This window comes from Squalius cephalus (assembly GCF_949319135.1).
Source record: "Squalius cephalus genome assembly, chromosome: 10".
Lineage (NCBI taxonomy): Eukaryota > Metazoa > Chordata > Actinopteri > Cypriniformes > Leuciscidae > Squalius > Squalius cephalus.
The window spans coordinates 35,477,379-35,499,919 of NC_137131.1; the positions used below are offsets into that span (position 1 = coordinate 35,477,379).

Here is a 22,541-nt window from a genome sequence, read left to right on the forward strand (position 1 = left end):
AATACGGGAGAATCCCGGGAAAAACGGGTGGGTTGACAGGTATGGTTATGATGAAATGCTTTCGTTAGTGTGTGCTGAAATCGACGATGACGAGATCACTGTATTCATGCGCTCGACATGTCTGATCGGCTACAGTGATCATCAGTGCAACCTTTTATGCCAAGATCTAAATATAATGCTATAATCAACACTTTTCATGATTAGTTAACCTTGAGAGCTGTAATAGTAAAAATATGCTAAAAGTTTTCAAGAGGTTCCACATATAATATACTTAGCTATTTCATATGCAAGGATGTTAGCCATTCACAACAGTGGGCGTTTACGCGTTTACAGACACGCCCCTTAAAACAGAGCCTTCAAATCAGAGGACTATAGGAAAATGCTGTTTATTTCTAAATCATGACCATTTTTGATGTAAAAATCATTACATCAGTTAATGACACCTTTAAAATAAAATAAAAACACTGTGTGAATATGTATTGCATAACATGAGAATAACAAATTTACTGTGTATTGAATGCAAAATATTAAAATGGATAATGTTTATGTGTTGTCCAACAAAATAAATATATTATGAGGACATTATTTAAATAAATAAAAAAAGATCCAAAATGTCTAGTATTAAAAGTCAATTAAAAAACAGCCTATAAATTCACTATAAAATCACACATTAACTAGAGATGAATGATCATTTATTGACATGGGCTATAATTAAGGGTCAGCCAGCCATTATCTAAAAAATAAACCCAGACAGACCCAAATGCAAAGTGAACGCTTCTGTATTAGGCGTTATACACTGTTGCCCTGGACAACAGATGGTGTGCCAATAATTTGACCAGTGAATTGCAATAGACCAGTCAAAATCAAATATTCATGTAGGAACAAGAATATAATAGCCTAATATTAACCAATGACTCATTTAGATTTTGAAAAAGAGTTGCAACCTCTTTATATTTAGATTGCATTAAATTGTGAACTGAGCTAGTAAATTTGAATTTATGATGAGCCTTGTGATGGGATGAGACTTACAAAATTGGCTTGTACTGGTTGGAAATGAGGGAAAGTTTATTTGCAACCCATGATTGGCTGCCATCATGCCAAACTGGTGGTCCTCACGGAAGTGACTAAATGAGAAACGGTGTCTCTGACTGCCTCTGCTGCCGTCATTAGCATTTCCTTCTGTAGAAAGACAGACCCTGATGGAGAGAAAACAAAAAATAGCACAAACACATTTATATTTACTACTTAATCTCTTCTGCTCACCAAGGCTCCATTTATTTAATCAAAAATACATTGGAAATAGTATTATTGTGAAATATTACTACAAATTTAAAAAACTGTTTTCTATTTGAATATATGTATTAAAATATTTTTATTCCTGTGATGCAAAGCTGAATTTTTAACATCATTACTCCATTCTTCAGTGTCACATGATCCTTCAGAAATCATGCTAATATGCTGATTTGGTGCTATAATAATAAAGAAACATTTATTATTATTATCAATGTTGAAACCAGTTCATAGAAACATCAAGCATTTATTTGCATTATTGAATCAATTAATTAAAACATTTATAAAATAGAAATCTTTTGTAACATTACAAATGTCTTCACTGTCACTTTGTCACAATTAATGCATCCTTGATGAATGAAAGTATTAATTTCTCTCTTTTCTTTTTTAAATCTTACCGCAAATGTTTGAATGGTCTCATTGTTTCGACAAAAATGGTAAGCAGCAAAAACTGTTTGATAATAATAATTTAAAAATGTTTCTTGAGCAGCAAATCAGTATGTTAGATGATTTCTGAAGGATCATGTGACACTGAAAACTGGATAAATGATACTAAATATATATATTTTTACTTATTTGTGCAATTATTAATAATGGTTCTCATTATCAATGCTGAAAACAGGGTTTGCTGCTAAATATTTTTATGGAAACTTTGATACATTTTCTTCAGGATTCTTTGATGAATAGAAAGTTCAAAACAACAGCATTTATTTGAAATAGAAATAGCTTATTATAAATGTCTTAACTGTCACTAGAATCAATGTAATGCACCCTTGCTTAATAAAAGTATTAATTTATATATTTTTTAAAGATTTTTTTTCTTACCCCAAAATGTTAAATGGCAGTGTATCATGTTCACATATTAAGCAGCACAACAGTTTTGACAATAATTAATGTTTCTTGAGCACAAAACCAGCATATTAGAATAATTTCTGTAGGACCATAGGACAACAAAGCTACAAAGTTGCAAGCATAATAAAAATGACTGCACAAACCTGTGGTTGTATATAGAGAAAGCTCATTTCTAAGTTGCTGTACAAGCTCACAAAGTTCCTCCTCGTCGTCCATCTGTGAGTCGTCTGAGCCTGAATGCTCTTCCAGTGCTAAATCAGACATAGACTGATGGAATAAAAAAAGATCCTGTCTTTCAAGCAGAACCTCCTCCTGTTCCTCCTGTAGCCCCTCCTCCTCAAATTCCTCTTGCTGCCCTGAAGCTGTCTGGACGTCCTGGTTCAAAACACTATCTGTGTCATCCAGATTCGTAGAGATGTCTTCTGATACCTCATAAAGAGTCTCCTCCTCCACTTCTATTCCTCCTTCTCTCTCCTTCTCAATCTCCTCTTCTCCACTGGAGCTGTCCTGAGGTTTTAAACAGCCTGGTTGTGTCCAGTCGTTCTCACTAATGCTGTCACCATGTTCTGGTTGAAGGTCTGAATGGGAATGAAAGTCAGTTCTGGGCTCATCTCTGTCCCTACGACTCAACAACACCTGTGACAATGACAACAAACAACAATTAAAGAACTTGTTTTACATAAATAAATAAAAAATATTTCCCCCTACTAAAGTCCATTTGGATTGCACAGTTTTAACATAAACGTGATTTAACATTTAACGTAAATGTGATATTTGTTTATTATTTATTGTATTATTTTGTCATACATAAATGAAACGGGTAAGGTTTCTGCACTCAAAAAGTCATGGCATAGTTTGTTATTAACCATTTGCCTCTATTTAATTTTATTTAAATCATAAAATCGTATTGTCAAATGCATTTATATATATATATATATATATATATATATATATATATATATATATATATATATATATATTATATTAGAATAAGCTAAATTTATTCAGTTGAAAAGGATGAGCATGGTTAAAATATGGCAGGCTGTTAAATAAGCAATATTCAATGTTAAAATGTATGAGATTAAAACACTGGAATTATTGATGATGGATATATAAACAGGTTATTGTGTATTTAAAACACATTCAGTTTTTAGAAATCCCACCTGTGTCTTATCTGTTTCATTTATGACTAACAAATATGCATCACATTAAAGTCGGCAAGAAATGGAAGATGCGTTAATATTTTCTTCCCTATCGTGAGGTATATCCAAGTGAAACTGCTTCTTGAACAAGAAAAAAATGTAGGGTGGGACATGATTTTGTCCATCGGGCATTGATTTGATCGTTGCTGCCTTACATTTTTAAGTACAATCAACTTGGATGTCAAATTACATTAAATTGACTTAAAAATGAGTTGAATCAAAAATTGAAAATTGCTTAACTTATTGTGACGAGTTAAGCAATGCAAAAACATGTTGTCATAACTTATGATATAATTTTTTCTACAGTGTATTGGAATCTTGTTTGAGTGAAAGGTTGTTCCACCCTCATGCTGAAAAACATCTTCAGAAAAGAAGAGATATTTTGCACGGATATATCATTTATAATAAATACTGCAATATTACATCAAAATAATATGTATTTCATGGTGACTTTCAAGTTTATTAGTTCATGTTAAAACTGTGCAATTCAAATGGATGGAAATTTTATATGCAATTCAAATGCATATATCTTATATTTAGGCCTAAATGCCCTCCTTCTCACATGTCTGACTCTGTCCAGTTCGTCTTCCAGATGCTGATTATTTTGGTTGAGCGTCTCCATCATGGTCTTCAGCTCAGTGCATTTGTCCTCCAGTGAATCATGCTCCGACTGGGCTGCAACTCTCCACACCTGAAACTCTTTCTCCAGGAGCCTGAACACAAAAATGCAGTTATTTAAAATTAACACACACACACACACGTTCAAACATATGCACATATGGCACACAAGACTGTCTTGTCTTTTCTATACTCAAAGATTTACTTTGAAAAAAGGCCCACCATTTATCTCTCTGCAGATCCCTCATGGCCTTCTGGGTAACACTGAGGTCTTTTTGGAGATCAGTTGTTTCTTTCTATAACATCATAAACATAAAAAATAATATTCACAGGGTGATCATTTAGCATTATGACGATCTCCAGAGTGCATTTTCTCCCATTCATTTTTTCTTAAATTAGACAGTTTCTTCCCTATTGTGATGGATGAGTGAAACAGCTTCTAGAACTAGAAATTGTTTTTTGATTTTGTCGTTTACTATTGGTGTGTAACTATTACTATTGGTGTTCACTCGCATCACTATAAATTGTGTGCACAAGCAGTAAGTTGCTGGCTGCAGTTCACTTAATGGCCACCAGTGTCTCTAATAACAAGGCTTTCTGAATTCTACATAATATCCCTTTAAAGATTAAAGGGATAGATTACCCAGAAATTCTTTCATTAATTACTCACCCTCATGTCATTCCAAACCCGTAAGACTTTCGTTCAACTTCGGAACACAAATGAAGATATTTTTGATTATATCTGAGAACTTTCTATCCCTCCAAAGACAGCTACGCAACCACCACTTTGACGCTTCAAAAAGTTTATAAAGAAATCGTAAAAGTAATCCATATGAATTGAGAGGTTTAGTCCAAATTTTTCTAAAGAGGCATGATAAATTTATATGACGAACAGATTGAATTTAGGCTTTAATTCACATGTAAACATTGATCAGTGAATATGTTATTCATTATGTTGTTCATGTCAAGTGGTTTCTTCTTGCTTTTTCTCAGTCTGCTGGTAACAAAGACTATTTCAAAGTGATAAATACAGTATTAGTCTGCTATGCAAAAAAGAAAAACAAAAAGCTCACAGGAAAATGCATACACTAATTACAACATAATAAGTTTTTAATATTTTGTTGGTTCTCTCTTGTTTTTGCATGTGTTCATAATTTCTTTGTACTTGTCAACACCATTTATTTAAAGGAACATGCTGACTTTTTAGGACTTTAGCTTATTCACCGTATCCCCCAGAGTTAGATAAGTCCATACATACCCTTTTCATCTCTGTGCGTGCCGTAACTCTGTCTGACGCACCCACTGCTAGCCTAGCTTAGCACAAAGACTGGAGGTAAACGGCTCCAGCTAGCATACTGCTCCCAATAAGTGACAAAGGAAAATGTTGCTGTTATTTTGTCACTTATTGGGAGCAGTATGCTAGCTGGAGCCGTTTACCTCCAGTCTTTGTGCTAAGCTAGGCTAGCAGTGGGTGCGTCAGACAGAGTTACGGCACGCACAGAGATGAAAAGGGTATGTATGGACTTATCTAACTCTGGGGGATACGGTGAAGTCCAAAAAGTCAGCGTGTTCCTTTAAATAAATGGTGGTCAATTTTCCTAGGCCAGAAATCCCTTTTGGCCACCAGTGAATACAACTTTGTTGTTGAAATCACAAGAAAAAAAGTCTTTATAAAAGCCTAAATATTTTATTTATATATTGTGTATTTTTGCAGTGCTTTATTGGAATGGGAGGTCTCTCTATTGTGAAACATTGCAGGTCAGTTACCTGAGGAATCTCTATCTCTTCCGTCTGCAGGGCTTTAGACTCGACTGTAACAGCAGGAGGGCTGGCAGTCAGGTTTATTTCAGGAGCATTATGCATGTCTGGATCTTCCACAAACTGCAGCACCGGAGAGGAGGCACTGCAGACACACAAACACATGTGTAACAGGCATAGAAAGTATTCTACACGTTTAATATTCAGAATTACACAAAAAAGTTCAAATGTACAGTATACCTGTAGTGACTGTCTGTATATGTGTGCATCTTCCCCTTTAATTTTCTTAATTTCCGTCTTTGCACCTCCTCTTATCTTTCAGCATTGTGTTTGCATGCATGGGAGATGTGGGTTTCTAATAAGTTCTGATTAATCTAATAAATTTTTTTCCTTAAAAATCACTTTACTTACATTCTTCTTCTAAATCATATTTAAGAGATTATTTATCATGTATGTTTGTATATTTTCATGTTTCCGCTTTAAGTTTGATTAATTTGCTGTCATCTGTGAATTTGAAGCATATGCTAATTGCAGTGCACTTGAAATTTATTTTACAGAAATGTTGAGGGCGAAGACAAACATTGTATAAGACTGTTTTATCTCTTTATCAGAGAGTAAACTAAGAGTTGAACCAGTTGTCGTCCGTCTGTTTATTCAATCCAGAGAAAACACACATCGCAGACAACAACCAGTTAAATATTCTGTTAAACATGTATCATTCACAGTTTAAAGGTTTGATTTATTTCCAACTCAAAAAAACACACAAAATGTGTACCTGGACCCTGTTCTCAGGGCTCTCTTCCTCTCTGCTTCTCTCCGGGTGTGTCGAGGCACCAAAGCGTGTCGAGCGCTGGAGGCCAGTGATGCTATTGACTCCCTCCAGGATGGCTGAACAAACCATACCACACATTATATAAGGCATAATTTAAAGAGTATGTGACAGTGTTATATATACTATATTCTGTTCGATACTGATATAAGTGATAAATTTTAAAATATTTTGTCTAAATAAATGAAAAATAAAACAATAAAAACTAAAATCAATTATTTTAAAGTCACACTATGCAAGATTTGTACCTTAATATAACAGCTTTCGAAATCATTTCGATGGTAAACAAGCTCGTATAGTAGGAAGAATCATCCCGATAGCAAAGCGGGGGGGGGGCTGACAAAACCAGCAATGCAAGTTTGAGAGGTGGCGCCCCGACAAATCTCGCAGAATCACGACTTGCTTTACGGCACGACGTCACTTACATCAGCAACATATGAAGTAGCCTCTATGGAAGACACTAGCACGCATTTCAGACGTGAATCATGGCAGAGTCGACGAAGAAAATGAAGAAAGCGCGGTCGGAAGAGAGCAGAGACGGCTCTGCGTGAGTGGTATTTACGACAGTTACGTTAAATACGAGTACTCCACAGCGACTCTAGGGGTCGCTGTTTGAGAAAAACGGAAACTGCATAGTGTGCCTTTAATTACTCACAGTAAATTAAGGCATTGAACTGATATCCCTAGGTAATAGATGCACAGTATGTAAAACATTATATGCTTGGTAGTACACCTGAGTGCAATATTCCAATACAGGATGGGATGGCTTGTGTTTCCGGGTGCGTCTCTCAGTCAGAAAGCAGCTTTGGCAGAGGTGTACATTCAGACATTTCAGACAGCGATACCTATGAGAAGAGACGGTCGTACCAGGTCACTATCCATTTCATCTATCAGACGTGGCATGTAAGCCCCAACACAAACATTCCAGTGTTATTTTAGTATTATTATTAATATTATTTGTTATTATTTGTTAATATTATTTGTTTGTCTTTTTTTTTTTTTTTACTTTTTTTTTTTATATTTTCAGTTTTAATTTAATTTTTTTTGTCATTTTGCTATGTGTTTTTGTCATTTTTTTACTATTTAGGTTTCATTTATTTTGTTTCAATTTTTGTTTTAGTAAAGGATAATAACCCTGAAACATAAAAATTACAACCAGAGCTGTGGGCAAGTAAACCAGTTTCAAACCTTGCAAGGATGTATAGCAATAATATCTTTTAAAACCCCACCTGAGGCCAGTGATAGGAAAGGCTTTACAGACATGGCAGCGGACTCTGTGTTGTACAGCCTCACTCACTGAAATCCTGTAGAGAGTGGACAGCCATAACAGCAGGCGGGGTTCTGACTGGAGCCAGCTAATAAAATGCTCTTCACTCACATCTGCTCTGATTACCTGAGAGAGAGAGAGAGAAAAATCCCTAACTTTCAGGATTTTAGGCTGTTTACATGTGTGTGAGTGACAAACACTGTAGCTGGTATAGCTTAGAGGTTTAAAATCTGGGCTAGCAACTGAGAGCTGTACCTTCAAGGTAAAATGTGTGGCCTACTGTATGTTGCTTTGAATGAAAAAAAATCTCCTCAACAGGGATTTTCAAACTTTTTGATGCCACAGCTTAGCAAATAAGATGGTCCTCTTGTGAGGGACCACCTTTCTAAAATAAAGGCATTATATATTTGCATGTATATATTCTGTGAATATACACAGTCAAACCATATATATATATTGTGTGTGTGTGTGTGTTAGGAGAATGTACAATACCCCTTTGAAGCAGGAGGACACTGCAGTTTCAGCATGGCCAAACACATGGTTTTCTTGAACCACTGCTGGAACCTTAACCAGACGTTTTAGTTTAGAAATGTGTTGTATTTGTTAGAAGTGGCTCTTATTAATTGGATCAAACTGTTGCTTTTCTCACCTGGCTGAGGTCTTCCAGCAGGACTCTGAGTGCACTTCGACTGATGGAGCCCCTGTTGCTCTCCTGATTCCCACTGTAGCTCTCAGCCAGTCGGAACAGAGCTGCAGAGACACAAGCACAGACCCTGAACACTTAACTAAGATCGTAAACATTAACACATTCTGAAAGCTAGACAGAATAAGCAATAAAAATCAAGTGAATGTAGAACAGACCCTTATGTTTATCTGAGAGAGAGTCTCCACAGAGGACGATCAGCGCGGCCTCCACAGACCTGAGCAGAATAACCCCGGTTTGCTCTCTAAAAGAAAGCAAGGTTAAATCACACATGCATAAACACAAAAATAGACTATATAATGTTGAATCAGTAGTCACCCCTCACCTGTCAAACAGTTTAAAGAGAAGCCTGGTGGTTTGATCTGTGGCTTCAGGTACTGCCTGACCAGGAAGTTCATGTGAAATGCTCTGGAATAGCTCTTCTAGAAGCTGCTGTACATCTTCTTGAGCAAGACTAATCATTGATTCCCCAGAACATAAAGTATTTAAAACTGGGCGCAAATCCTGCAGTGACACCAGGTGCACTGGAGTTTGAAAAAGAGAGTCACTAATGAGATATATTAAGTTTGCGAGATTATATAATTTTATATAAAAGCATCCTGCTGCATTCACAAAAAAAGTTAAACACAGAAAAACTTACTCTGACATAGTTTTTGTAATGAGCGAAGCTTTAGAGCAGCTCGATACACTGCAGGACGAACCTCATTCAGACCTTTTGTGGGAGAAATACATGAAATTTGTTTTTTTTTTTACAAATTGATGGGATTTTGATCAATAAATGTACTTGTACCAATATACAAAAAAGAGGATACCCACAGAGAAAGAGGTTTCATTTTAAATGCGCACAATATCCTATAATAATTCATTAATAAATACATTATTATTTACAGATCCTACTCAGCGTTTTTTATTATTCTTAATACACCTTAAACAGACATTTTCTGCCATTTTAATCCTGAATTAATGTAAACAGGGACCAATAAACTTACCTATGCTATCCACATCCATAACAGTTCTCTGTTCAATAAAACCCTGTTTATGGAGACAAAAAAATGTAAATGTCAATGACCATACACCATATGCCTTTTATTTTCAACTACATTGTTTTCTTTGTGAGAATTTTTAGAAATTAATAGATTAACCTAGCATGGAAAGTAGCCTAGGCTAACTAGGTTTTCAACACAAAAAAAGTAGGCCTAACCAGTGCCCCACAAAAACTGAATACAAAATAAAACTACTCATACAAAATTTAGCTTGACTTCCTGAGGCTGACTATCAATATTTTCCTAAAGGTTAGTTAAAGGGTAGTACATTTTTATTGATAATTCACATAGGTCTACCCAACAAAAGACTAGGCAACCCAGAATATCTGGCAACCCCACACTCATTCATCCTTTCGCGCCTTCGAGTTCTGCGAGGGAAAGTCTCATCTGACAAGAAGGTCGGTGTTTTATATAACAAATACCTTCAAGCGTCTATGCTAATAGCTATTATTGCAAAGTAGATAGATCGATGTTTGCGATTTGTACGTTTTGTATAAATGTGATGTAAGTAGTGCAAATAAATAGCTGAAGCTACAGTAGGCTATTAGCCTAACGTTAACAAAGGGAAAATGAAAGCAAAGCAAATAGGAAGCACATTTATTTTATTCGCCACGTCAGATAATATTAAACCGAACGATTTAATATTAAAGTTATAAACACGTTATTATAGCAATTGTCAAATAAGTAGGCTATTATATTTAGCATATCTATATCGAACTATAGATCTATTTAAAACATAATAGTGAACGTATTGCTCACCTGAACGCTGTAACGTGAAATTGTTTCCTTGTGGCCATCAAGTCCTTTTAAACTTGCATACACAAGCTGCCACTTGCCTGGTTTGTGTTACTTATTGTTAATAATGTATGAACAAAGGTTTTATTTCACTTTGTCCATGTCAGTGCTATTGGCCATTATTAGGTTATTGACTCTTTGCAACTTCGTATTATTGTATAGCATGTTTCTTTGCTTTGAAGTGAATTTGATTTTTTTTTTTTTTTTACTGTCCTGAAGATGCTCTGACATAAACTAACATCTATGTTCTTCTTCTCTCTAGTTCATCAGTGTTGATTTTGAAAAATGGACAAAAAATACCATCAGAGAATTGTCAAAGATAAAGTCTTCCTCATAGAGACTTTATCTGTAGATGCCGACTTCATCTTGCAGCATGTGCATCAGGCTAGTCTTATTACTCAACGTGAATACATGAACCTCAAAGATATTTCTGAAAGACAGAATAAAGTCATCAACCTACTTGACAAACTGATTGGAAAGGGGGAGGAACGCTGTCGCAATTTCATAGACCTTTTAAGAAAGGATTGTATCTTGGAAAGTTTTCCAAAGTTAACGGATCATGCCATTTTTGATTCTCCAGTACAGGTAACGTCAATATTTGATGATCATATATTCAAATTAATGTAAATGCTGCCCTCAAGTATGTTCTGTACCACTGATGTGTGTATATGTGCTTTTATTTCAGATCTCTCAATACAAAATAGCACGAATTCCACGTGGTATCTGTGTAATCATCAATAATGTAAATTTTACGACCATGAAGGAAAGAAGCGGATCAGATGAGGACCAAAGTTTGTTTTTTAAACATTTTTGCATTGTATTTAGGTAGCATTAGATATTTTGGTAACACTTTATTTTACAGTGTCCTTGTTACACGTTACATGTAGTTACTATAGTACTAACTATACATTATGTATGATTACATGCAATTAACCATATACCAAACCTTTATCGTAACCCTATAAGTATCTGTTGTTAATTAATATTACTCAGTACTTAAATGTATATAATTACACTGTAACAAGGACATCTTAAAAATAAAGTGTAACCACTATTTTAAGTTATACCATGGTGGTCTGTCTAAATACTTGATTCTGATTGGCTGAAAGGTTTAATGCGCTGCTAGTTCCAGTCAGTTTAATCATTGTTCTATATTAATGTGATAATGTGATTGCTGTTTTTAAAGTATTGATGCTGCAAACATCAATTACAGCTTTAAATTGTCAATGCCAGGAAAAGACCATGGTATAAGTAGGATTATCTACACTTATTGTGTAAAGGAAACTATAAGAAAATAATTCGAGAAAGAAAATAGTTTGATTTGTTTTAATAATTCTTAATATTTATAGACTTTTATAAAGAATTTTTAAATTTTTTATTTTCATTAAATTATAATATTTATATGTCAATTTTTATAAATATTATTTATGTATGGAGTTGCTCATATTTTCTCTTTTCAACCCCAGAGTATCTTGCCAAAGTTTTCCGCTGGCTGGGGTTTGAGGTGGTGGTGCACAGAAATAAAACTGCAGCTGAAATGAAGAAGCTCCTCACAGACCTGGGGACGACAGTAGATGGAGACTGCTTTGTATGCTGTGTCCTCTCCCATGGCGAAAAAGAAGGAGTCTGTGGAAGCGATGGCGGTGTTGTTTCTGTTGATGAAATACGGGAGCCTTTCACTGGCATTTACTGCCGAAGCCTAGCCGGCAAGCCCAAACTGTTTTTTATACAGGCATGTCGTGGGGAAAAAAAACAGCTTCGTGTGAAAGTCCAAGCAGATGCTCCAGAAGATGAGGAGTCAGAGATGGAGGTGGATGGTGATGATTTTGATATCACAATCCCAGCTGACACGGATTTCCTCATTGCCAGGTCAACCACTGACGGTCACCTTTCTTATAGAAAGCCAGAAGAGGGCTCCTGGTTTATTCAGTCACTTTGCCGAAACCTAGAGAAACATTGTCCACTGTAAGTTTGTAACAAAGATTCCATGCAGCAGTTTTATGTTCATTATGAACATTTGAGTATACAAAGTAGAGAAAATGATAAAGGAAAGTAAAATGTACTGAAATCGATAACGTACAAAATCAGAACTAGATGTACTATCAAAACAATTTTTAAATGATTTATTGATTTTTTTTGTCCCCAGGGGTACAGACATCCAGACAATCCTGCTTAGTGTGAGTAATGAGGTTAGCAGTGAGGGGATCAATTGCAAACAAATGCCTGTCCATGAAGTCGCCATGAGGAAGAAACTGATCCTGCAGCCAGTGAACCACTGAAAGCTCCTACATATGTCATGCCAAGATGACTCAATATGTCTTTTTTTATATTTTATATTTTATCTTAATATAGGATCATTTCTAAGGGAATCTAAAAAAATATATATATACAGCATGTTTACTTTACTCTTCCATGTTCTTAAATGACTCTTTTTTTTTAAAATCAGGGCCAAAACTGTTTACTTAAAGGGAATCAATTTGAGCCATTTGAGATCAAATTTTTTTTTTATAAACATTGGTTAATTATTGTATTTTTGCAGATATGTTTTACACATTTCTTGATACAAAATGTTTATACTTTTCTATGTACACTACTTTCTGTACCCTACATAAATACACTAATTTAATTATTTTATAATAAATAATATTTTAATATGGTGTATTACTGCATGCAAAAATGGAATGCAATTTTATGTATACCTGCAATACACATTAAGTCTACACATAAATATGGCATCAGGTAGCATGACCAGAGTGGTATGTGTCAAATGTAGGGGTTTTATATTAGGTGTCTTTTAATAACTATACCTACTTTATAAAAATAATTAGGTACAATTGTTGAAGAGTCAACAGTGTAATAATAAATTAATTATAGCTTTAATTACATTCTGATATTTTTTAAATATAAGTACAATGTAAAACCATTAATGTACACAATAAGTGCATTGTATCAAATGATTAATTGTTAGTACACACAGTAGTTGTAGTTTAATGTATCTTTATTGAAATTTTTCCCAGTATCAAAGCTAAATGCAGATATCTCCAAACAAGATCTTCCAAGTCAAAAATCAGATTGAGATATCCATAATTAAATTGCAGATATCTTTAATAGAGATTTGACTAGGAAGAATTCCAGTTCACTATATCTCTTAACTCTTTCCCTGCCATTTCATAGTTCCTAGAACTATTGGTGAAAGTACCCGGATGTTGGCGTGTTCGCACCTACTTCAGAGTAGGGTCTACCAGCACTGTAGAAACTATCCGTGACGGATATAAATGTATATACAGTGGTTTCTGATCGCCCAAATGTTTCACAGAAACAGTTATTAGCTATTGTATACCACCCACAGGTATTACATTTTATTTCTAACATAGCATATTTGCCACATCTGTAAAAGTGAAGAGAATCATGAGTAATTTGAGACCAATTTGTTTTTCACTTTTTAATGACAAACTCGTGTTTACAGCACAGGGGTTTTCCAGATATGAGCATATTAACCAAACTGCAAATGTAAAAAGTCTTTAAAATGTTTAAATACAAAACCCTGGTTAATACTCAATGAAATGCACGACATTATCAAGTTAAAATCAAAATTCATCAACAAAGAAACATGCCATTGGGTAGGACCAACAGAAACAGTATACTGTATGTCAAATGTAGGCATCACAAAGCACATTTCCACAGGCAGGGACAAGAATTGACATGGTAATTATACTGTAAATACACAATAATAGCTAAAACAGCAGTTTGTGTTGTAGGCTATTCAATATCACTTTAAGGGATAAAATATGTCAGCAAAAACTGAGTTTGAATATATTAAAGCATTGGATTTGTTTATTCATTGTTTGCGGCAATGTCGATGTCAACGCAGTTCACGTGGGTCCCAGGTTGAAAAATACAGAAATCCGTATAAATCCAAAATGTATTCAATCTCCAATTGATTTAACCTCTTAAGTTGTCTCAGAGCTGTTCTATGCCTCTGATTTGTCAGCTAGTTATTTAAATACAGCAGTGGAATTCTAAATCAGGTCAATTATTAACTAATGGTTATCAAACATTATGACTTAGTCTTCTATGGACCCAGCATAATAAGGAACTGGAAGGCTTTTTAAAAGGTAGTTATTTTATTCGATAAAGTTTTAAATATGGATATTTTTCTTCAACAAATGCATTTGCTTCATGGGAAGGACCAGTATTTTGGTTAGAGTGTAGCGAACCTCAGGCATCTGCTTGGAACGCTGAATGGTTTGGGAGCTCACTGCTCTATTCACCCTTGTCAAAATTGAGTGCATATCCTTTTTCCTGTCAAAAAAAGAAAGCGATACCAACAAGTTACATGAGTAGGTTGTGGACACATCAATACATAAATGCAATATAGCCACATGCACTCCCATTTTTTGATGGTGCTTTGAATGATCAGACCACAATGTCTTTCCAAGATGATAAACTCACCCAAAATGGATGTTAACACCAAATGCAAAAATGATCAAAATAAAGACCACAACTCACTGTGGACAGCCAATTTCAAGCTGCTTGCAGAGCTCCTGGATATAGATAGACCCGTCTTTAATGTGGCGAAAGGACTGGTATTGCTCTACTGTGGCCATTCCGATTAGGAAATCAGCTTTTAAAGGAACACTGTGCAACGCAGGAATATAAGTATCCTCAAATGTTTCATCTTCTGTTGTGCTCTCCTGTCCATCTGCCATCCACACACCTTGCTGGGCCTTATTACCCTGACAGGCCTGAATGAAGAAAAGCTTGGGCTTGCTGGCTAGTGTGCGGCATTCAGCAAAAGGCTGTGTGAGTTCACAAATCGGGACTTGTTTTCCATCTATTCCCAGAACAGAGCCTTTCTCTCCATGGGAGAGGATGCAGCAAACAAAGGCATCCATCTGAGAGTGATCCCTCTCTGCAAACTCCTTTATCACATTTTGCATATCCGAGGCTCGCAAATCGGCCCGCACCTCGACTTCGAAAAACATGTTCTCAAACACTCTGGTAAGATTATCTAGGAGACAAAGTCAAATGTATAGTTAGGTCTTCATCATAAAGCCATATTTGACATATTTAATAGTAGACTACCTTTTCAGTTCATGCTACTTTAAAGTAGGGATCTGTATACAATATGCATACACTACATATGTATACAAATTTAGAAATGTGTATCCCTCAAACTCCCCAAAATACCTTTATCTTTGTCTGTCCCTTTCCGGTTTTTAAGTGACGGACCCTCAAAATTATAGTTGTTGATGATCAAACAATATCCACAAGGTCTTTTTGACATGGAATAAAATTCATTCTGCTTTGTCACTGTGAAAATAAGGACAGTTTAGGTGAAGGCTAGGCTTGGCATATATTCTAGTTTACTAACATAACACAGATTGTAACTTACCTGCACGCTTCTTTTTACGGTAATGGTCTGAAATATTGCCAGTGGTTTGAAGGGACTCCCGCTTTCTTTTAATCTTTTGAACACATTGGTTTTCTTTGGCTCCCTATATGGTAAAAATAAATAGCCTAAATAGAGAAATGCTACTAATAGCATAATAATATATTACAATGGTTCAGAAATATAATTTTCTCAAATAGCATGCATCTATAAAAAATAACAGGACATTTTAGTCTTAATTAAATGAAAATCTTACTTGTGATTTCCTCCTTACAGCCTTCTTTCTTTGTGATTCATCTGATCCTTTGCCCTTATTTTGCTCATTCTTGGTAGCCTGACTTATCTGATCATTGTTGCTGACATGGCCAGTTTCATCCATCTGAGAGTAATAAAAAGAAAAACCGTAATGTCAACAGAATCATTTGATGTTTGTATATCAACTAATGATATAATATTATCCAATACACGGTTTTAAACCAAAACATGCAACATATATATATATAGTGCGTAGAGTCAGTGAAGCAGGAAGTTTTTCGCGCGCTTTGTGCACAGATACAAAAATATAAACGTAAACATATGAATGAGTAAACAGTAAATACTGACCTCCTCAACTTTTGCTAGATTGGCTTATGAAACAATGCAGATCAGTCTAGTAGGATATATTTAGATTTTGCAGGTGTTTTGTGGACGGAGTGCGGAAAGAGTGAGAGGGAGATGGAAAGGGAGAGGGAGAGAATCTCCGCCGGTGCGTGGAGTCAGTGAAGCCGAAGCGGGAAGTTTTTCGCGCGCTTTTGTGCACAGATACAAACATATAAACGTAAACATATGAATGAGTAAACAGTAAGTACTGACCTCCGTCAACTTTTGCTAGATTGGCTTATGCATGCAGATCAGTCTAGAAGGATTTTGAGGATCCGTTTCTGAACGGAGAGCGGAAAGAGCATTGACAGTAAAATAAAGGGAAAGAGAGGGAGGGAGATAGAAAAGGAGAAGAAGAGAATCTCCGCCCTTCGAAAGAAAGTTAAATGGCCGCCATAAAGATGATCCTATCGGAGAGAGTTGCCGCATGAAGGCGGGAAGAGCTGCAAACGACACATTCTGATTCCCGTAGTGACGCTCGTGCTGTGTTTGCAGACTTTACAACAGTGAAATAAATGCAACATTTGTCAAATACACAGACGTTTCAGATACTTTTCTATTTAATACTTGCATGTTACTGCTTAATACAGCGTCTGTTTGAACAAGAATAAAGTAACATTTGCCGATACTTCTTACAACATTTTATATTGATAAACATGATTTTATAACTATGCATGGGTTAACTATTTTAATATTAAATTGTATGTATGACCTACTATTCTAAAAACGTGGTAAATTACAAATCATTTATCCAGTAAGTAAGTCATAGCTTCGGGCTAACCAACTTAAATATTATGTGATATGGCCTAGGCTACATGTAAAAACAACAATTTTATGTTCGAGAGCAATTTAGCGAGAACACACACATTCACTGAATTGGCTCGATCACACTCCTCTCCACATAGCTGGTGTGTGGTGATCGCACTGGCGTCATATAGCCTACCGTGGCTGCTGTCACATCGTCCAAGTGGATTCTGCAAACTGTGGTGATTCAGGAGAGACCTCTGACATGCTTGTAAAGTGCGCTGGGTGTTCAGCAGTTTATATAGTAAATGTGCGCACACCATTCAGTCATTATCATACACCACGTACCTTTCTGGAATAATACATAGCCTAGGTATTAAAATATTTATAGGCCTAGGTATTTTTTTTAACCATGGGGCACATATTCTATCATTTCACAATGCATGATTGAGATTACTGAACAACAAAACTTGAATTTCAGGGGAATGAGTTCAACAGGAGTGCAACATCTGCGGGCCGTAAATTAAAGTGGCACTTGTTACCCCCTTGTTTCACGTAGTTACAGAGTAAGTGCAACATCTGCGGGCCGTAAATTAAAGTGACACTTGTTACACCCTTGTTTCATGTAGTTCAATATCAAACCATTTTAATTATGCTGGTACAGATAAACCTAACTTCAGCTAAATGTATTAAGAAAGAAGTAAATTACAAATTGTTGTGCAGCAGTGATCCTCAACAAACCCGTCTCCATACCGGCGTGATGACTCCGACTTCCAATCAGATGGAACTGGATAAATATTCTGAATGTTCTGATCCAATCTGACTTCTGATCTGTAATGCTGCCTAAATCATAATCATACACTGTTCATTCGTTGGCCAGAGGAGAACTGAGCGATTGAGTCTAGTTTCTCCCAAGATTTTTATCTCCATTCTGTCACCTGATGGAGTTTTGGTTCCTTGCCACTGTTGCCTTGGCTTTTGGCTTGCTTAGTTGGGGACATTTAATATTCAACAATATTATTGATCTGCCTTACTTAACCCTTGTGCTGCATTATATATTTTACGACGTTGAGTGCATTAAAGGACAAAAATGTCCACTCTAAACAGTGCCATAAAACTATTATTATTTTTTTCCACTTTCACCGAGTTAAATCTTTTAACCAGCATCAGTCCTCATCATAACTACCAAATATTTATTTAATTTTAGGATTTTAACCCTTTAAGTTCCAGTTTTGGTGACGATACCATCAATTTGTATAAGAGGAAATAACACAAAAATGTAATTATTTTCCATATACTTAATGCAAAGTGAAAACCTTGGCTTTGGATTATCACAGTCTTGAATATGTCAAAGATTAGCAGCAACATTATTTTTGGTGCATTTTTTTTTTTTGTGCTACGTCAGATTTAAAAAAAAAAAAAAAAAAAATCAATTTTTAACCCACTGTCATAATATCATAAAATCATAATTTCTATTCAAATACCCTGTCATTACCAAGCCTTGGGGTAAAATATTTACTTTTTACTGTTTTCCACCAGTTGGTACCATTTTTCATATAATTGACATACTGCAAACATTTTCCTGATTTCTACTAGGTGACTATAACCTGTGTCTGTCTCCCTACACATCAAAATTTGCTCTAGAAAGAAAGCAAAACTACAAGATCACCATGAACATGAATTTTTATTTTTCTAAATTCTCTAAACATATCAAAAACTTCAAAACAAAATGGGGTCATTGTTCAGCGGACCAGCAGGATGTTTGGAATGCGGCAGCAGGGAGCCTGGACAAAATGGGAGCATGCAGTGGACCACAGAGTCTCATGGGCAGAGCTGTGGAAAGCAGACCCTCATCGAATACGGTTCCTGATCCAGGCTGTCTACGATGTACTACCGAGCCCATCCAACCTGTTCAGCTGGGGATTGGTGGAGTCACCAGCCTGCAACCTCTGCCTGAAAAGGGGGACCCTGGAGCACATCCTCAGCTGCTGTTCGAAGGCCCTGGGCGAGGGCCGCTACCAGTGGCGCCATGACCAAGTCCTGAAGGCCATAGCAAATACCATCAGCTATGGAACTGGCCACTGCAAGCGCCTTCGCCCAGTGAAGAACACCATTGCTTTTCTCCGGGCTGGGGAGAAGACACCACTAGCTGCCAGGGCCGCCTCATCTGGCCTGCTAGCAACAGCACGAGACTGGGAGTTGAAAGTTGACCTGGGGAAGCAACTGAAATTCCCAGAAATTGTCGCCACCACAACACTGCGGCCTGACATGTTACTTATCTCAGAGACCTCCAAGCAGATCGTTCTCCTAGAACTCACCGTACCCTGGGAGGACCGTATCGAGGAGGCCAATGAGAGGAAGAGGGTAAAATACGTTGAGCTAGTGGAGGGGTGTCAGAACAATGGGTGGCGAGCGCGGTGTGAGCCCATTGAGGTGGGATGCAGAGGGTTTGCTGGCCAACCCTAAAACAGTCCAATGTCCTATAACATCCTGGGCATCATAGGGGCCAGTAAGCGAAGGGCCATCAAGGAGGTCACGGAGTCAGCAGAAGTTGCCTCAAGGTGGCTGTGGATAAGGAGAGGAGAACCATGGGTGGGGTAGGGCTACCTGGACACGAGCTGGGGCCTGATCAACCCCGGCTGGGTCGCCTGGGTGAGAGTGTATGATGCTCGAAAGACCCGAAACACTCCGTGACCCCAGGTAACATCACTGATGATGTGTCCAGGTTGCATCAAGTCGATGTATGTTATAAGTATAAACATATCAAACATATCAAAAACTTCTAAACAAAATGGGGTCATTGTTCAGCCAAATCAAACCGAAAGAAAACAATGCAGTGAGAAGCGCTTTCTCTTGCTAAATTCACACACACACACATACACGCCTACACACACATCCTACACCACCGACACACACACACAGAGAGAGGGAGAGAGAGAGAGTATAGACAGAAAGGGTAAAATATGACCTTCAGGATATTATGATTTTTGATACTCGCCTAAACACCATGTATTATATTTAGGCCCTACACACACACACACACACACACACACACTTTTGTCAACGCAGACACACATTGCTCTCAGACATCCACACATACTCAGAAACATAATTTTAGATCACTGAGCCATTAAAGGAGAACTCGGCAACTCTAGCGAACTCTAGTCACTTCTTCGCTGATTTTTCCTTTGTTGTCGCATGTTTTCCCCACGAGCTCCCCCTACAGCTGTGGAGGGGCGTATATTTCACAACACGGTCGTAAAAAACTCACTTGCGGCGGCCTCCTCCCCCTCTCTACAGCTGCTCATGTGCGTTTGTTTTGATCGGAGCAAGCCAACTGTATCGTGTGGAGCTATGTCTACCGAGGTGGGTAATCTGGTAATACATGCGTGTGTGTTTATGTCGAATTGCCGTAAAGCAATTCGTGTTTCGTGCTCGTTCTCGCTTCTCACGAGACTTCCAATTTCTATCTTGCCGGGACGGTAGTCCCCAAGTTGCAAGGTTGGTTTTCCGCCTGGGAACGCTGGGGGGAGCGGGGAAAGTCACCAATATCACCAGAACAGGTTGTTTAACCATCCAAATGAATTCTAGACAGTTTTATTAAGTTAAAAAAGTTACCAAGTTCTCCTTTAAAATGCTTCATAACACAGTCAATAGTGCCCCTAGTGGAAACCAGGAAAATTACGTGCATTTCCCCCCATAGGGAATACCTATGTAGTGACGTCATCTGGTGGAATACACTATATAATGCAAATATAATGCTTTTGCTTCAAAATGAAAGGATGTTTCAACATAAGTCATGATTCATGTATTAATGACGGCCCCGGCTTTAAACGACGTTTTAATAGGTTTCAATGGGACATTTTTGGCCATTATGGTGCTGAGTGTTCCTATTTGATCTACACAGTGTGTGTTATACATATTATGCAAAATGGAATCAAATTTTTTAAATTTATCCAAAAAGTCACAATTTTGCCAAATTACATACAATTTGCATTAAAACAGCCAAAATGATCAAAGAAATTAAACTGAAGAGGACAAAAATGTCCCTAATGCAGCACAAGGGTTAAGGTGGACGATGACGCAATTTTCTTCTAGAAACAAACTTTGTTGTATTATTTTCATGTTATCACTGTGAATCTGCTTTGATACAATCTGTATTGTAAAAAGTGCTATATAAATAAAGGTGACTTGACTATTGTAAATTGTATCAGTGATCGTTGATTTTCCATAATTTTTTTTAAAATCAAATGTATTTTACAAATTAATGTTCTAGTAGTAATTAATTATTTGGTACTGCTGCAGGTTTCAAAACACCACTTTAGTTGGCTGAACTTATTGGATGTAGTTTAGAAAACTTAACTTTAGTTGGCTGAACTTAAATTCGAAGTTTACTCAACTAAATTAAATCAGTTCATTGTACTTTATAACTTGTCAGGTAAACTTTTCCAAATTTGTCTGGTACACTTTTCCAAATAAGTTAGTTTAACTAAAAAAAAAAACATGCAAAAAGATAAAAGAAAATAATGAGTTAAGTCAACAAAAGATTTTTTTTACAGTGTATGTTACTTTAATTTCCTATTATCACTGTAAAGCAGCTTTGGAACAATCTACATTGTTAAAAGCGCTATATAAATGAAGATGACTTGACTATATACATATTTTGAACTGTATTTTGAATATGGGTCCTCCATGGTGAAATTGGAAAAATTGAAATACCTTGGCTTGTGGATTGATTCTGAGCATACCTTTAAACCTCACATTGATTATATCACAAAAATAATATATGGCTGTCTCAGTACACTCTATATCGGTTAATTGTTTCACATTAGAAGTCAGGAAAAGGTTAATTTCTCAGTTGATATTAACCATTATTGACTACGCTGATATCATCTACATGAATATTAGTGACAATGTTCTTAAGCCACTTAATGTTGTTTTTAACTCTCTGTGTAGATTTGTTCTGAGGTGTCCTTTTAAAACTCATCATTGTGTAATGCATCACTAAATTGGCTTCAGCTTAATTCAAGAAGACACTTCCATTGGTTCCTATTTATTTTCAAATGTCTCTACATCGACTATCCTCTATATCTGAAAGAACTCTTAGTTCCTTGTAGTTCAATATAATCACTTAAACATATGCAATATCTCATCTTTACTGTACCAGGAATCTTTTCAGCTGCTGGACGTAAAACTTTTCATTATAAAGCTACTAGCGATTGGAATAAACTTCCTCTTTCCTTGAGATCCATCTCATCTTTTCGTAGATTTAGGTTATCTATATTTCAATATCTTAACAAAGTGTGTGCAATGTGCATGTTACTGATGTTGGACTGAATAGTATTGCTTGTAATTGTCTTTTGTTTCATGTAATTGTCTAATTGACTTACCTCCTGTAGATTCAACCTT

General features: G+C 36.4%; 3 protein-coding genes across 3 annotated transcripts; 1 reads left to right on the forward strand and 2 right to left on the reverse strand.

Annotated features, from left to right (window-relative positions):
- Nucleotides 1-371: 371 nt before the first annotated feature.
- Nucleotides 372-9,227, reverse strand: dytn (dystrotelin). Its single transcript, XM_079882624.1, has 13 exons — nucleotides 9,160-9,227; nucleotides 8,845-9,043; nucleotides 8,678-8,763; nucleotides 8,466-8,566; nucleotides 8,309-8,380; nucleotides 7,779-7,942; nucleotides 7,283-7,394; nucleotides 6,496-6,608; nucleotides 5,730-5,865; nucleotides 4,185-4,258; nucleotides 3,907-4,057; nucleotides 2,286-2,778; nucleotides 372-1,196 (listed from the first exon to the last, which is right to left on the reverse strand). Coding segments are annotated over exons 1-13 (1,806 nt in total). The 5' UTR covers nucleotides 9,161-9,227; the 3' UTR covers nucleotides 372-1,092.
- A 654-nt stretch (nucleotides 9,228-9,881) lies between these two features.
- On the forward strand, nucleotides 9,882-13,029 carry casp20 (caspase 20, apoptosis-related cysteine peptidase). Its single transcript, XM_079882625.1, has 5 exons — nucleotides 9,882-9,960; nucleotides 10,620-10,942; nucleotides 11,043-11,148; nucleotides 11,824-12,322; nucleotides 12,504-13,029. Exons 2-5 carry the CDS (start codon nucleotides 10,643-10,645, stop codon nucleotides 12,634-12,636), a joined length of 1,038 nt encoding a protein of 345 aa, XP_079738751.1. The 5' UTR covers nucleotides 9,882-9,960; nucleotides 10,620-10,642; the 3' UTR covers nucleotides 12,637-13,029.
- Nucleotides 13,030-13,776: 747 nt separating this feature from the next.
- casp8l1 (caspase 8, apoptosis-related cysteine peptidase, like 1) lies at nucleotides 13,777-16,791 on the reverse strand. The gene is made up of 6 exons (XM_079884746.1): nucleotides 16,602-16,791; nucleotides 16,006-16,128; nucleotides 15,753-15,855; nucleotides 15,548-15,670; nucleotides 14,867-15,368; nucleotides 13,777-14,659 (listed from the first exon to the last, which is right to left on the reverse strand). Exons 2-6 carry the CDS (start codon nucleotides 16,126-16,128, stop codon nucleotides 14,497-14,499), a joined length of 1,014 nt encoding a protein of 337 aa, XP_079740872.1. The 5' UTR covers nucleotides 16,602-16,791; the 3' UTR covers nucleotides 13,777-14,496.
- Nucleotides 16,792-22,541: the final 5,750 nt, after the last annotated feature.

Bases quoted from the DNA above. Each gene is read 5' to 3' on its own strand.
- dytn (XM_079882624.1), bottom strand. The intron at 5,866-6,495 runs GTACACATTTTG...GTGTGTCTGCAG, and splicing joins GCCCTGAGAACAGGGTCCAG to TGCCTCCTCTCCGGTGCTGC. The intron at 4,259-5,729 runs GTAACTGACCTG...ATGATGTTATAG, and splicing joins AAGAGATAGAGATTCCTCAG to AAAGAAACAACTGATCTCCA.
- casp20 (XM_079882625.1), top strand. From the start codon at position 10,643: ATGGACAAAAAATACCATCAGAGAATTGTCAAAGATAAAGTCTTCCTC. The intron at 10,943-11,042 runs GTAACGTCAATA...CTTTTATTTCAG, and splicing joins TTTTTGATTCTCCAGTACAG to ATCTCTCAATACAAAATAGC. The intron at 11,149-11,823 runs GTTTGTTTTTTA...TTTCAACCCCAG, and splicing joins CGGATCAGATGAGGACCAAA to AGTATCTTGCCAAAGTTTTC.
- casp8l1 (XM_079884746.1), bottom strand. From the start codon at position 16,128: ATGGATGAAACTGGCCATGTCAGCAACAATGATCAGATAAGTCAGGCT. The intron at 15,856-16,005 runs GTAAGATTTTCA...TTTACCATATAG, and splicing joins CTGTAAGGAGGAAATCACAA to GGAGCCAAAGAAAACCAATG. The intron at 14,660-14,866 runs GTGAGTTGTGGT...TTTTTTTGACAG, and splicing joins CTTGAAATTGGCTGTCCACA to GAAAAAGGATATGCACTCAA.